Below are 15,961 nucleotides of genomic sequence, written 5' to 3'. Positions count from 1 at the left end.
GTTTTAAAAAAAATCACACTGAAAACACGGAAATTCTATCATGTTATATCATATTGACACACACACACAGTGAGTCATCAGCAGGGATGGAACCCACTGATCCACCACACAGACCTCTGTCATTTGAGCTACTTGAGTAACTGATGGCAACAGTAGGTTGTAAACCTCTTTGTGGGCCAGCACTGAGACTTACATTTTGCTAGTGGGTTTCATGGACAGAACAGGCATGGTGAGGCTTCCAGGTTCTGGAGGGATGTGTTCTCTCGAGGTCACTGACCCAGTCTTTGCCAACCAGTCCCTGCCTCCCCTCCCCCACATCTCTCAGTCCTAGTCTTCCTGTCTCTTTCCCCAAGCGGTTCCAACCTCTCCTCGTCTCCCACCTTGGCTCTCAGCCCAGACTCTTTGCCCAGCCAGACACACTCTCTTTCCTTGGCTTCCAGCCTCCTTGCCCAACGGGTCACAGTCTCCCTCCAACTTGCCATCACAATTTTTGTCTCCTCTCCCCTCATTCAGTTCCAGTCTCACCAGGCCTCGTGGCCCAATCTCCTCTTTTCCCTCCCTTCCCCCCACCCCGTGGCCCCTCTGCATTCAAGTCAGATGGTGTTCTCATCCATGCTGCCTGGGCTCCAGTTGCAGAGGAGGGTTGCTGCATAGACAGCAGAGAAGAGACAGACTTCCCTGCTCTGTCGTGTTGCCTGTCCCTACCCTAGTCCGGAAGGGCTGCAAGGGAATGGAGCACGCTCAGTGTACATGGAACCATCTACAATTTTAGCTACTAAGCTCCAAGTCTCTATTGGGCATATGAAAATATATTTAGGCAGATTTTCACAAGAAAAACAAAAGGTACTATCATTATAGAAGGGACCACCCCTTGACAAACTCCAAGTCTCTGCTCCAAAGCATGGGGTACTGCTTCTCAAAACATGGTGAGCAGAATTTTTTTAGCATTGCAAAACAACGTATTTATCCGTAGTGTTGGTCTTGAAAATAGCTGTACCGTTTTGGCTGAGAGTTTCCCAAAATACTCAGGCAGACACCTGACATGGAATATTTCAGTCCAAAAGTTAAAGTTTGGAAAAGTTATAAGCAACTGAAAACAGGTTCTTATAATGGGAAATATTGGGCAACCTTCATAATAGTCAGTGCTATCATCCTCATCTGCAATGTATGATGGATAATTTGTTGTATGAAGTCAATGGGACTTGCTGTGTCAATAGTTTATGAAGCAGGATTTAATGTTCTGTAAAAATGCAAGATATTATCGAGAATGGACCTAGATGCAGAATTCATATCCAAAGTTTTGGATTTGGCCTGCTATAGAAATGTTGTTCAGACACAAAACTTAGTTCTGGATATAGATTTCACCTTCCCTATCATTCACGTTGGTTCAGATCTGGGATTTTGGTTGCAGTACATCTCTAGCATTATTGTGAAATTGTCCTTCATGATAGTACAGTAGATAACACATCACATCTCTTATTGCCGCCTCCTACTTATCAGTTGTACTTATTGGGCTGCCAGCAAACTTAAAAGAAGCAAAGGTCCTGTGGTTATTTACCATTGTTCTGGCCGCTCTCTTCTGGGGTAATGGCATGTTAACATCTACTACAGTAAGAACAGAGCATTTTATGATACTTGCTAATCTGGAGGGAGATGCAGTTTCTCTGCTGAAGAGATAAATACACAAACAAACATTAATGCTGTTTTTCTTTAGCAAACAAACAAAATTATTCCAACATGGGACTGTATGTGGCAGGGTTACCACAATAATTATAAAGAAGCTGTTAGCAAACTAATGCCTTCCATTTTTTTTAAACTACTCTCTTAGTAACAAAAGAATTATAAAATTAGGGTCAGATTCTGCCACCATTACACAGAATAATATTTTTCTCCGGGAGCAATTCCATTTAAATTAATAGGAGCGTTTGTGAGTACAGGTGCCAAAATCTGGTCTTTACTGAAATTGAATTTATTGGGCACCACAAACTATTCGCTAGCAGGATCTTTGTATGATATATTATGTTGCCTGATTTACTGAGCTGTTGAGCTCCTACAACTCCCAATGAGGTCATTACTCATCATCTCTAATAACTAGGGCAGTGATGTATGTGTGTTATTTTTGAGAGACAAATAGAGACAATGGAACATAATTATACAATTGCTGTGAAGGAGCACAATGAGAGATTTTGAAAGAAGAGAGTGACCAAAAGACAGTCACTACTAGTATGTTGGGGAAAAAATGAAAGAAACAAGCATTAAAGCATGTTTCATGTGAAACCAGCATAGTATAAAGGAAAACCAGCTGGATGGATTAGCTGCTTGTTTATTAGAATCAACACATTTTGTTAAAGGGAGCCATGTTCACTTTTATTTTTATTTGTTTGTTTGTTTCATGTTAGTACCTTTTTACAAGAGAAAAATATCCCAGGCTTTACCAAATCAATCATTTGGTGAGGAAATAGGACCTGATAGATTCTCAGGTGTAGAGCTATATTGACTCTCACATCAGAGAAACGATGCCAGTTTACTCCAGCTGAGGAACTGAGTATAGTAGTAGGAAGCAAGAAGCACAGACAGTTCAACTATTGCGGATTCTCAAATACAGGAAGGCACATAATGGCTAATATGGAAAAGACTAAAATCATATTCCTTTGTGTCATTAGTTGTTCCCCAAAATATCTGAGCTGTCATTTAAACCAACATAGAGTATGCTTAGTTAACACTGTAGTGCTGGTTGAATTTTTCATTGAAAAAAATGACCCTTTTTAAAAACACAACATTTTTCACAACAAACTCTAAATGTTACAGAAACTTTCTGTTTTCCATGACATTTTCCCAATTTTTGCTGTAATTTTTACTAAAATTGTTTTAATTTTTTTCATTTACCACAAATATTTATTTTTCTTACTGAAAGTGGGTTTTTTGATAAATGAGAAATTTCAACAACTATTTTGACTTTAAAAAAAAGTTAGGTAGAGAACTAACATGGAAAATTTAGCAGAAAATTGGTCCACCCCAAACTTTGTGAAACTGAAAGAACTTTGAAATTTCCAAGCTATTTGCAAAGTTGTTTCATGCTTTTTGAGCTGCTCTGTAACACTGTTTTAATTAAGAACAGAATTTGGCCTCTGGACTCCAGGGCAATGCCACCACATATGTTTAAAAATCATCATCAAGGCAAATCCTAAAGATATGTGGTCTCCTCACAGATCAAGCATCACCAGAGTTGATCTCTAGTCAGGTCCTTAAGACAGTCTGGTTGGACATTTAGTCTATGTCCATCACTGGCAATCTTGTTAGGTCACTGAAACTTTTGCAATCATGTGATTATCAGCCATATAGCAGCATTCCTTGGCAAACGCACTTTGTAATTTGTGTGTCTTCCGTCCTAATAATATGTAAATACCAGGAAAGCTGCCAAGAGCAAACCAGTGCTGATGGAGGCAGTTGCTAGGTTCAGCTACAAATACTATCCTCATTGCTGATCTTGTTCTTTCACTTAATATGGATCAGCTGATGAAAATGACAATCAAAAACATCAATCTACTGCTTTCAGCCTTCGTTGGCACCCAGGTTTCACTGGGCTACAACAGAATTGGGATTACCATGGTTGTATATTTTAAATAGCAACTGTCTAAGTGTCAATATCTGTCTGTCTCAGTGCTTCCTGTTCAGTGTAACATTTGGGGTTTCCAGCGAGCCATTTCTAGGTATGGATATTGTGTGTTTAAAATGGTTAGTACAGACATATGTTTTAGATGGTTCTCTCTGTATTCTAGCTCAGAATTGCCTTTGATTGCTTTTCCAATTCTGAGATCAGTTTTAAGTGGCTCTTTTCATATGTGGATCTTTCTATTAAAGTAAGAGAAAATAGCAGATTTAAGATATTCTGCTTGTTTGGGGTCATTGTGTTGTATGAAAAAATAAAACCATTATATTGAATTCAGTTAGTTGCCTCTTTACCATGGTTTGATTCTTTCTAAGAAAATGATGAACATGAAAATGCCTGAACAAAATTATTTCAGTGTAACATGGTCCCAATATTTCAACAGACAACTAACAATACATTAACTTTCTGTGTCTGTGGAAAAGATCTTTAATTGACTTATTCCTATTGATTCTGAAATCCTAGAAGCCTGCCTGTATTAGTGGTGTATGATCATTGAAGTCAGAAAATAGGTTTGAACAGCATAGGAGCTTAATGTGGGATTCAATTTATCTTATTGCGTTTCCATCATTAGACTCTGCTTGTAATAGCAACAAAAGGCTCTCTGGGAAATGATGCAAACAGATCTTGACAAATACTCTAAATACAATATTATTATAGGTATATGGCTCCAGTTTAACTCTAAAAATGCAATCCTAAATGCTAATGGTAAGGTTCTGCTCTCAGCTCCAGTGCTCCACAGAGTCACCGTGGATTTATTTCTGTGTAATAATTTCATCCTAAAGCCTTATGAAACAACACTGTTTGGAACAAAAAGAAAAGGAGTACTTGTGGCACCTTAGAGACTAACCAATTTATTTGAGCATGAGCTTTCGAAAGCTCATGCTCAAATAAATTGGTTAGTCTCTAAGGTGCCACAAGTACTCCTTTTCTTTTTGCGAATACAGACTAACACGGCTGTTACTCTGAAAACTGTTTGGAACGTAGCCTTCTGAATGACTACATGCAGTAAGTGTATTTACAAGAGAAATGTTTGTATTATTTAATATCACAAAAAGGCCTAAAAACTCAATGGGCCAGGAAAAAAAATCGACTAGTACAACTCTCAAAAGGAAACTGAGTGAGCAAACATCAGTTTGTGTGCCTATTTGCACATTTGGTTTCTGTGCACTCACAAATTGGACAGGTGAATGTTTGGAATGCTGTCACTGAAAATGCCTGAACATTCACCCCAAACCCATAAAAAATGGTTTTAAAAATATCTCACATGCATATCTGGCTACATACTGGTCCTTAGGCAAAGTATTGAGTAAACTGAGGAGAACGGGGAACTCTATGGGTTTTAAGAGTATGAAAAACTTTCCCATAAACTATCTGTAGGGCATGGGACACCTGTATGACCATTATTACCTTCCAGAAGTGCCCCCTAAATCCGGATTTTGGGTAATAGTTAATTGATCTTCTTTCTATGCCTCCAACCTCCTGCCATTTATGTTTAGAGGGAACTACAATGAAGCACTTCTCCATTGCTGGAGTGCCCCTAATGGCCTTTTGGGGTATGTCTACACTGCAGTTAAAAATCCGCAGCTGGCCATTGGCAGCTGACTGAGGCTCGCAAGGCTCAGGGGGAGGGTCCCAGCCTGAGCACGAACATCTACACCAAAGTTAAACAGCTCCTTAATTCAAGTCAGTTGGCATGGGCCAGCCATGAATGTCTAATTGCAGTGTAAACATACCTTTGGTGGCCTGCACCCTCCAGACTGCTAGACAATGGGATCTTTTCTATAGAGGCTTGTGATAAAATAGACCTGAAATGGAGAACGCAGTAGACAACACTTGAGTGATCTTCTTAAGCAGCATAGGCCAGGTGTTACAAGGTGCTGTGCATCTGCTGCAGGGTGGGTGTGCAGTGTGAGTGAATCATGTTCAGTGCCTGGCAGGAAGAAGCAGGACTGATCCCCACATCACTGAATTCCACTATTGTGCAAATTTTCATCTGTTACATTTTTGCATAGGTTGGGTGTGTCTGCACCCATAACAAGCAAGCATTTGGTTTATTATAAAACAGCCTCTAAAATCAATTCCTTTATTCAGTGCCACCTGTTGATTTAAATTCATTTTTGGCATTCAAGTAGAGAATGTTTTGCACCTTTGTAAGAATGTTTGCTGGTGTGGGTAAAAATAGGAGTGTAAATTAGTTTGTTGAGGCTCCTGCATAGTAAAAACACACACTGCCACTGCTTCGCTGGAAATGTAATATCTTTGTCTTCTAGAGGATTTGTTTAACCACACAAAAAGGGGGCTTATGCAGCTTGTGAAGAAACGTACTGTAGGAAATTAAATCGCCAGCTCTTCTATCCGTGTTTTGGGATGTTGTATTTAACATTTATTGCCTCTCTCCAGTTGCTCTGTTTCCCCTTCAGAGCACTAGCATTAACAATAACAAAAACCCTAATGGTCCATTATGAGTTAACTTTTCGTCTGTTATGACTAGAGGAAAAATGTACTGAATGGAATGCATCTATTTGTACAATAGGCTTTTGTCTTCTATTCTGGACAACATAAATAACTGAAGTATTGAATGACAATACTTTACAATGAGTGGTCGTTTATTCAGGGAAATTTAAACTGGCTTTCCAACTCAGTAAGGTCCTCATTGGCCTGTGGGACCAAAATCATCCCTGGGATAACGCCATTGACCTCAGAGGTTTTACAGCAACGAGGAATTTAGTTCATTTGGGGGAAGGTTTTGTTGTTATACAATGAATAGTGAAGAAGTGAAGACTATGTAACTAATGACAATCTATTGCTATTGACATTCAAGAATGAAGCTTGACATCTCCTGGCCAAATTCTGATCTCAGTTGCACTATTTTCTCCAGATCTACACCACCGTGACTACATAAGCTCTGAATGAGGGTACTGTGGAATGGCATGAAACTGATGTAACTAAGATCAGAGAAAAGAACAGGAGGACTTGAGGCACCTTAGAGACGAACAAATTTATTTGAGCATAAGCTTTCGTGAGCTGAAGTGAGATGTAGCTCATGAAAGCTTATGCTCAAATAAATTTGTTCATCTCTAAGGTGCCACAAGTACTCCTTTTCTTTTTGCAGATAGACACTAACACGGCTGCTACTCTGAAACCTAAGATCAGAGAGACATCTCATTATTATTACTAATTATTTGTATTCCTGGAGTGTCTAGGACCCTGATTCAGTAAATCACTTACATGGAATTTAAGCACATGTTTAAGTACTTTGCTGAGATGATTACTCACATGTTTAAAATTAAGCACATGCTAAAGTGTTCTGCTGAATCAGGGCCTAGAATTGAACGGGTCTCATTTTCCCTGGCATTGCAATTGATTTCCGTGGGACTACTCAGTAAGTAAGTTGCTACTGATCTTGAGAAAGGGTGGCAGAATTGGGCATTATAAAGAGAAACCTAGAAAAGATATATATATATAGTCCATTCCCCTGCTAATGCAAGACTATTCCACACAATAGGCGCTTTATTTGGTCTAGTTTTAAATTACTCAAGCGATGGTAAAAAGAAAAGGAGGACTTGTGGCACCTTAGAGACTAACCAATTTATTATGGTGTTGCTTCCACTTTCAGCATCTATATCATAATTTGGTTGGTTGTTTGGTTTAGTTCAATAAAATACATGTACTAGAACATGAAGAAAACATAATAAAAATGTTCATTCTTACTACCCAGGGATGGCTCTTCATCAGTATGTTACGCTTCAGTTTAATGACCCTGGCAAGCAAGCATTAAAACCCAGATTGATTTTGATTTATGCACACTATTATTTGCTGTTAGCTCAGAGGTTTTAGTTTATTTAAATAGATTTTTTTCCAGAATGAGCAATTTTTTTTTAATTAGATGAACTATTTCTATATAATGTCTGTTTCAGTTGCCAGTCAAATTATCCTCTTACTCGGCAAGCATTCTCATTCCAAGGTTTATCAAGTAATTGCCCAGTACAGTGATGGTGGACCTCTTTCACCTATCGTAATGATTCACTTTTGTAACATAGTTTAGTTATTATCTAGATTCTTGCTGAAAAGCAACAACAACAAAAATCCAAGATCAAAAATGAAGCATGTTGATAATAATATATGGTAAGACCTAAATTGTGTAAACACATTTTAGTAGGCTGCATCCATAAACCATCTTGCACTTTCTTTTCTATAATGAGCACCAGTGGGCATTGGTCAAAGTCCACGGGTCCTAATTGCTGGTGTCATGAGAACAGTGTTGTTTTGTTAGTTTTATATTTTTTTCCAAGTATTTACATTACACTATTCTAAGGTTAAAGAGAAAAGATGTATGAGCTCAGCTGTGCTGAGTTCATCTTAAACTCAACTTAACTAGGCCCTAACGCTCATTATTAACCTTGATCATGTTTCACATTCTAGAGTTTCTTGCCTTGCATAATTAGGAATAGTCCTTGCTAATATTTTCAGTGAAAGAGCTGTATAGACCAATATTGTTCCATATTATTACTGCAGTTTTGTTTATTTTTTCCAAGCTTCTAAGATCAAAACACCTGGAGCAAAATTTAGCAAAATTGATGTATGTACCTTTTTTGTAATGGATTAAATGCCTTGATTTAGGGATTACAAAATTGATAACAAGTTGACCGTCCAGGAAGACAAAATTTAATTTTAGGAAATTATTAATCCATTGATTTCAGGATGTCTGCAATGTGGTTACTGCCTCTGTTGATTAATGCCTAATATTTGATGTACTGTATAACATATTATGCATTTAAAATGTAAATAATCTTGGTTCTATTCAGAGCACACAGAGTTTTGCGCTCCCATGGATAAAAGATAATCACATAGGGTGAAATTCACTTCACCATAGAAGATCTTTTAAAGTGTTCCAGGGGGCTTTGTATGGTGAATTTTCCCCTCAGAGCATATATAATAAAAAGCGTGGCCCTGCTCCCATTTTACAGTCCATGGGAATTTTGAGTCCATTTCTTGGAGACTTGCAAACCAGGAGGCCCCTTGAGTAACAATAATGATATTTGTGATTCATAGAGAAAAATGGCGGTCTAAAAAGAGGATTTGCCATATCCTGGATAAGATAATTGGTATTGGTGATAGTGAATACCTAGTGCTTCAATACAGTTGTAGAATGCTGTACAGGGTGGGGAAATTATTTCCTGTCTCCTCCAGTGAATAGATCAAACTCTGATGCCATGAACTATATTACCCTATCACAGTGGTGGCTCAGAGAAGCAAGAGAAGCACTTGTAGGAGTTATTTGCAACTGGAACATCCCCAGCGTCTGAGATATAATTGGAAGGAGAACATAAGCTAACTAGATAGGTAGTCCCTCCATCTTTCTCTCCAAGCTATAAGCATGATCTTAAAATGTCCATTTCCTCCCTCTCTCTCTCTCTCTCTCTCTGCTCAGTACCCACTAGAACAGACAGAAAAGGAACACAGGAAACTAAAAGGCACAGGTGTAGCCCATATGATTATTGCTATCTTACCAAGTGCTCTACAGGATGAAATAGAGCCACACCTACTTGTCTAGCAGTTGCCTCTTGTGAACTTTGCAGTTTGCATCTGAGGGTATGTCCACACAATAAAAGCTTTGCATAGTTTAGCCTACCTGAGCTAGTTTGAACCAGCTAGTGTGGGTAACGATAGCAGAGAAGACAGCATAGCTCAGGCTTCAGTGTGGATAGTACAAGCTTGGCATGAACCCTGGGTACATCCTTGGGTTGCTAGTTTGTGCTTTGCTGTCTTCACTGCTGCTGTTTCCTACACTAGCCAGACTATCAGCTAGTCTATGCACAGTTTTTGCTGTGTAGACACACCCTTAGTGTACTCTGTATGGTGCTCAGCTTCACTTTAACACATTTACTTCCAGTGCAATGTGCTCATCACAGGTCTGTCATCTTTTCCCCTCCTCTCATCCAGATGGAATGCCATATGTTTGGTGGGTTGGTCGTGCCAATGAAAAGCATCCTTACTGGGGAGGATCTCTTCCTGGAGTTCAGCAATGTGCCTGTGGACTGGAAGAAAGTTGTCTGGATATGAGATATTTCTGCAACTGTGATGCTGATAAAGAAGAATGGTAATTATGCTAAGAAATTTTATATATCGTATGTGTGGAGAGATGGGGGTGGGGTAGTAAAGGATGATGGGGAGCTGAATCCTGTGCTAATTTATACCAGGTATAAACTGATTTGTTTCAGGGCAATTAAATGGGGAGTGAATTTAGCATAGAATTTGCTCTTATTTAAAGCACAGCTTTTCAGTCAAACAAAGACAAGGCTTCTATCGGACACAGTCTTCCAGTGTGAATAGCATGTTAGAAAACATTCTGCCTTAGGTTACACTTGGGCAGCTCTGTTGCAGTCTGTGGGTTAAATCATGACATTTTTACTTGGTCAAAATTTCCATTGACTTTGGTTAGAGGATTGCCTGATAGAGACTTCAGGAATTTAGACTCCTCAGTGTCACTGAGGGAAGAGTTTGGGCCTCAGACAATAATTTTTAGGTGAGGGTAGAAGCAGAGGAAGTATAGTCTACCAGAAGGGTTTGTAAGCAAATAATTTAAATTTCTATATGTGCCTGGATCTTCTATGTCTGCCTGATCCAACGCCGAATGAATATGATGGAAAGACCCCCTTTGATTTCAGTGCACTTTGGATTAGGTCTTATAGGAGGGTTTATACCTATAAAGTATATATTCAAAACCCTATGTAAACTGAATCTCTGTCCACTGAATGTTCCCTGATGCTGGAAAAAAATGTGAATGTAAACTCTTCCTTTTACCCTCTGTTCACTTTAAAGACTCTTAGCTGCTGACAGAGAGCCAGTCTGAGCATTTTCAAATTAATTTCATATTCTATAGAGGATTAGAAATGACAGACATGGTTGTTGAAAGCACAAGGACTTTCATCTGAAACACAATAAAAAATGTACATGAAACCAGAAAACAGGGATTATCCACAGATGTGAGTTGTTCTGCTTTATTTTAAAAAAAAATATTTATAAGACTTAATAGATCATCAACAAAAATTGGAGAGAAAATACATACCATATATCATAATATGTCATCATATTTAAAATAGTATCTACATTTCCTCTAGGAAACCCTAATTTGGGAGAAATTAAAGGACACAATAAAACAGTGCATGGAGCTAGCAATATAAAGATACACACCCAACTATTCAAACGTCACCAGTTATTTCGAGGACCTCGCTTTTTGGGTGCCCAACTTGTAGCACTTAAAAAGGGCCTGATTTTCAGAAAGAGTGGAGCACCCACGTTTTGAAAATCTGGCCCTTAGATGTCTCAGATTGAGCACCACAAAGTCCTTAGTCAGTTTTGAAAATCTTGGTCTTAGTTAGTTTTCAATTAGAGATCATTTGTAAAATAAAATGAATATCCTGTCTTCTCATTCCAAATATTAGTGTCACAAAAATGTATGCTATAACATAAGGCTATAATTATTAATATAACAGAGTTAATAACAAGACTAAGCTGAGCTAAGGAGGGATGACTTGGTTTAAAAAGTCACTTCCTAGGTGAACTCAACAGCCGTGAACAGAGGAGTATCAGAGAGATTAGCTGCAGACTTTTTGGAGGTAGTGAGACTTAGTGAGTGGTGCATCTGGTCCATCTGTGGGTTGTTTGGTTGAGTGGTTTTTTTCTGTTAGTTCTCTGTATACAGATTAAATAGCTGGGCTGTGGGGCCCAGTAAGCAGGGTTCTTTGCTAAAGGTTACCTGGCTCCAGTCCTTGGGGCTTTGATTAGCCCAGATGTTTGAAGTCTCTGAGTGGCCAATCACTCCCGAGTGGTGAGGGGCAGAAGGGAGCTGAGCTGAACAGCGAAGACCTGGTAGAAAAAGTAATTTGCTAGGGGAACTCAAGAGCTGCAAACAGGGGAGTTGAGAGAGGGAGCGTGAGAGGCTTTCCTTACAGGTACAGCACTATATGTGATATCAAGATGCCCAGGGATGGAACAGTGTTCCTTGACCTGCAGCAGATGTGCCATGTTCTCTTGGCCTGATGATGGATGGGATTTCATATGCATGACGTACAAGTTGGTGGCTGTGCCGAAGGAAAAAATTCTTGGATTGGAGGGGCAAATTTGAGATGCTACTGAAAATTGGAGAAGCTGAGGAGTTCCTAGAGAGCCAGACTCAGAAAACACCAGTATCCCAGGGTCAAAGAAGAATGGAGCTGGCCACCAAGAAATGAGAGGGAGAGAGAGGAGTCCTGGCAGTTCATAACCATTAGAGGCTATGGTGATATTCTACGTGGCTGAAGACAGATAAGCTGTGGCAGACTCTGGCCACCAGAAAGAAGAGGACAGGGAGGAATTCCATAATTAGTAGCTTCAAATTGGTACCAGTTCCTCAACACTATTTGACATTTTTATAAATGATCTGGAAGAAACCATAAAATCACCACTGACCCAATGATAAAGTTTTCAGCTGAAACGAAAATTAGAGGAGTGGCAAATAAGGAGGAGGACAGGTCACCAATTCAGAGTGATGTGGATCACTTGGTAAACTGGGCACAAGCAAAAAATATGTGTTTTGATATGGCTAAATGTATATATCAAGGAAAAAGAATGTAGGCCATACTTAGAGAAGGGGAGAAATCTATCCTGGGAAGCAGTGATCTGAAAAAGATTTGAGGGGGTGGAGAATTAGCTAAACATGAACTCCCAGTGTGATGCTGTGGCCAAAAGAGCTAATGTGAACCTGGTATGCAAAAACAGGGGACTCTTGAGTAGGAGTAGAGAGATTATTTTACTTCTGCATTTGTCACTGGTGTGACCTTTGCTGGAATCCTGTGTCCAGTTCTGGTGCCCACAGTCCAAGAAGAATGTTATTAAATGGGAGAGGGTTCAGAGAAGAACTCTGAGTATTAAAGGATTAGAAACCTGCCTTATAGTGATAGACTCAAAAAGCTAAAGTCTATTTAGCTTAACAAAGAGAAAGTTAAGGGGTGATTTGATTACGGTCTATAAATATTTACACAGGGAACAAATATTTTATAACCGGCTCCTCAGTCTATCAGGGAAATGTATGATCCAATGGCTGGAAGCTGGAGCTAGACTTGAAATGAGGTGTAAATTTTTGACAGTGTAGTAATTAATCATTGGAACAATTTACCAAGGGTCGTGGTGGATACTCCATCACTGACAATTTTTAAATCATGATGTGTCTTCTAAAATATCTGCTCTGAGAATTATTTAGGGGAAGTTATGTGGTTTGTGTGCTACATAGGAGGTCAAATTTAGCTTATCACAGTGGTCCTTTCTGGCCTTGGAATCGATGAATATTTCATACAACCATAACCCAATACATTGAAAAGATTCCCACAGGAAACTCTAGAAAAGATACAGAAAGAGGAAAGGAAGTTTATGAAGTATTGGGAAGTATTGAGTTGAATAAGCTTCTTCTGTGTTCCTTTTCCCTATTTCTTAATTCTCAGGAACAGAGAAAAACATTGTCTATTCATAACTAGGTGAAAGATAGTGCAGAATAAAAGTATTACATTACATCAAGATGGGGAGAGGGTGAGTGAAAATTTGGAGATAAATTTCCAAGTTTGAGAATCCTCCAAAAAATCTAGATCTGTTTATTCTGAAACAGTAATGTCTGAAGTTTGGTGAGAACTCAGTCTTTCCAGTCAAATTGACAGAAAATGTCGTGGCTCAGCAGGGAATTCCCACGTTTACAGTCTGTCGGTCAAGGCTGTTCATGGGATCAATACATGGTAGGGACATTTTGAAAGCTGTAGCTCTATATTCCACCCATCATATTTTCCGAGAAGGACCAAAGAGTTTCCTGGGGAAATGAGGCAGTCCCCTTCTGTAACCGTACTACTTTCTAACGGTCTCACAGTTATTTGCCATGGTATTTAATTCTGCATTGCTCAGTGTTGGTAGGAATTGAAACAAAAACTGGGGGCTTGACTGTGATCTCAGATCAGTTTTTCACCCTTGCAACCTGATTGGCTTCGTGGCGTTATTCCTGATTTACAGTGGTGAAAATGCTATTGAATCGAGTCGGATATGAAATAATGAAATAGACATTATGTTTTCTGGGACAGCTGGTACCAACTGTCCTATTATCAGTCGCTCAATGTGCTCTAAAAGCCAGTCATGCCTTTAACCCTCTCAGGCATTTCAGAGACATTTTTGTCTGTATAAATGTTGATTTATGTGCATGTCTGGAATAAGTTACATGCTCATTGTGACCTCCTTACCATGTCCCACAATGAAAGAACTGCCGGATTCATCTTTTTTTTTTCTTTTCATAATTTTTATTTTCTAAAGAGAAAAATCATGTACGTCGAGTTCGTGCTTGTGATTGCCACCCATTATAAAGGGAGCGATGTGCGTCAAGAACACTTTGGTAAAACTATACCGAGGGGAATAAAAAGAATCCTCTTCCCCGAGGAGCCTGTCCCTTAAATCCCCCAAGCAGTGCATAGGTAGGCCATCCATTACTCAGATTGTGAGCAGCAGGTATTTCATCAAAAGATCGTCTTGGTGAAGTTTTGAGATTGCACGCTATGTAGGGCTTCCCATGCCAACATGCTATCAGGTCATGCCAACGCACAGTGAGAAAACAATGTGAATTTAGAATCTATTTGCATCACATTACATAGAGTGGGGGTTTCTTCTCCTAGTTTCTTTGCTGCAAACAGGGTAAACTTAGAGGGTTTATTCAGTTAAACTGTGTTTTGCCCACTAGAAAATTGGAACACAGCTCCTATTTTGTGCAATTCTAAATTGCACATTGCCTGCTTATGGACTAACAGGGGACTCAATGCCCCTGAACTTTGCAAAGAGTTTCCAAACATAGGAAATTTCATGCTTATTGAAGATTGCCTTTTTAGTTCTCTGCTAGAAAACTGACCTCTGGTACATAATGAGCATTTGAATCGGAAATCTGCTGGGATTGGAACTGTGAAGTTAGCCTACTGTATATTATGCTAGAAGGGGAAGACTGTGCTAGATGCATTTAATTTGCCTTAGCATGAAATAAAATGGGTTCTGTAGAAAGGAAAAATCAGACAACCGTTCTTGTTCCTTTTAGTTAAATCAAACTCCTTACTGCAGCTCAGGAGCAGAGACCAGTCAGTGCTACTGTAGTTTCCTTTTGGGAAGCAGGCAGAGGGTTTTTTTTCCCTTCTAACCTCTCGTCTTCACTGCAGATTAAAGTAATGGTTCGTCAGAGCAGACCGAAAGAAACAGAAAGTGAGAGAAAAGTCATAAAGGGAGGAGTGAACCTAGTGATTTGTCGAAAAAGAATATGCACTTGCAGGCATGTTGATTTTAAGTCATATCCAACCAGACATCTAAGCCAACTGCTAATTCTGGTCTTATTAGGCCATGTCTACAGTACACAATTAAGTCAACTTATTTATGTTGGCATATAGCCGCTGCAGTAGTGACATCATTTGTGCACGTCTACGCTTTGCTTGTGTCAGTAGTGCGTGTCCTCACCAGGAATGCTTTTATTGATTGTACTATCCATTTCTGGCATTGTGGGATGGCTCCTGAAAGCCAGTAATAGTCAACATAAGCAACACAGTATCTACACTGACACTGTGTTGACGTAACTCTGTTGACCTTGACTCTACGCCACTCGTAGAGGTTGAGTTATTATGTTGGCGTAGCCGGGCAGTTATGTTGGCAGGAGCAAAATTTAAGTAGACACTTCCATAGTTAGCATCAAACTAACTCCGTGGTGTAGACAAGACCTTACTTGAAGAATGATATGCAGTCCCTTCTATAGTAGCCAGGTGGACTGGAGGATGTTTCTGAGTTTGCCATATCAGAAGGACTCTAGTATTTCAACTTCAGCAAGTCACTCTAGAGAGAGCCCCTCACACTCCAGACTTACCAATCCTACCCCATGGAACCTGTACCATGATAACAGGAGTCAGAGAGAGCTAACTTGGCAACACATTTACTGAATAAAGAACTAACTTCACGATACTAGTGGAAGAATAGGAGAAGCGGATCTCAGGGGAAGTGGCAGATGCGTAAGCCAGTTTGATCCAGCGATACTCTTCTAACTATGTCCCCAGCTGGTCACCTCCGACACAGAGAATGCATCTGTAAAAAATGTTGTTTTTAAAAAAAGACTTGATCACAGTGTACAGGTATCTCCCTAAGAGACAGATTCTTGGTAGTCAGTGACTTTTCAATCTAAGAGAAAAAATTGTAAGGCAATTTGATAGTTGGAAGCTGAAGTTAGACAAATTCAGGGTAGAAAGGAACAATTTTTTA

The 15,961-nt window shown here is 39.4% G+C and overlaps 1 protein-coding gene across 7 annotated transcripts in view; it reads left to right on the top strand.

The window, feature by feature from the left end:
• Positions 1–15,961, top strand: part of CNTNAP5 (contactin associated protein family member 5) — a 421,643-nt gene that overhangs the window by 331,330 nt on the left and 74,352 nt on the right. For all 7 annotated transcript variants that reach the window (XR_012154186.1, XM_073305030.1, XM_073305029.1 and 4 more), the window contains one exon: positions 9,614–9,770. Coding sequence is in view for 6 of the 7 variants with exons in the window: in XM_073305030.1 (XP_073161131.1) it covers positions 9,614–9,770 (157 nt within the window). In the remaining variant the exon portion in view is untranslated. The remainder of the gene's footprint in view (positions 1–9,613; positions 9,771–15,961) is intronic.

The sequence above is a fragment of the Lepidochelys kempii genome, chromosome 11 (assembly GCF_965140265.1).
Source record: "Lepidochelys kempii isolate rLepKem1 chromosome 11, rLepKem1.hap2, whole genome shotgun sequence".
In the NCBI taxonomy this organism is placed as follows: domain Eukaryota; kingdom Metazoa; phylum Chordata; order Testudines; family Cheloniidae; genus Lepidochelys; species Lepidochelys kempii.
The sequence above is the reverse complement of the archived record's forward strand: the minus strand, read 5'-3'. Positions and strand labels throughout refer to the sequence as shown.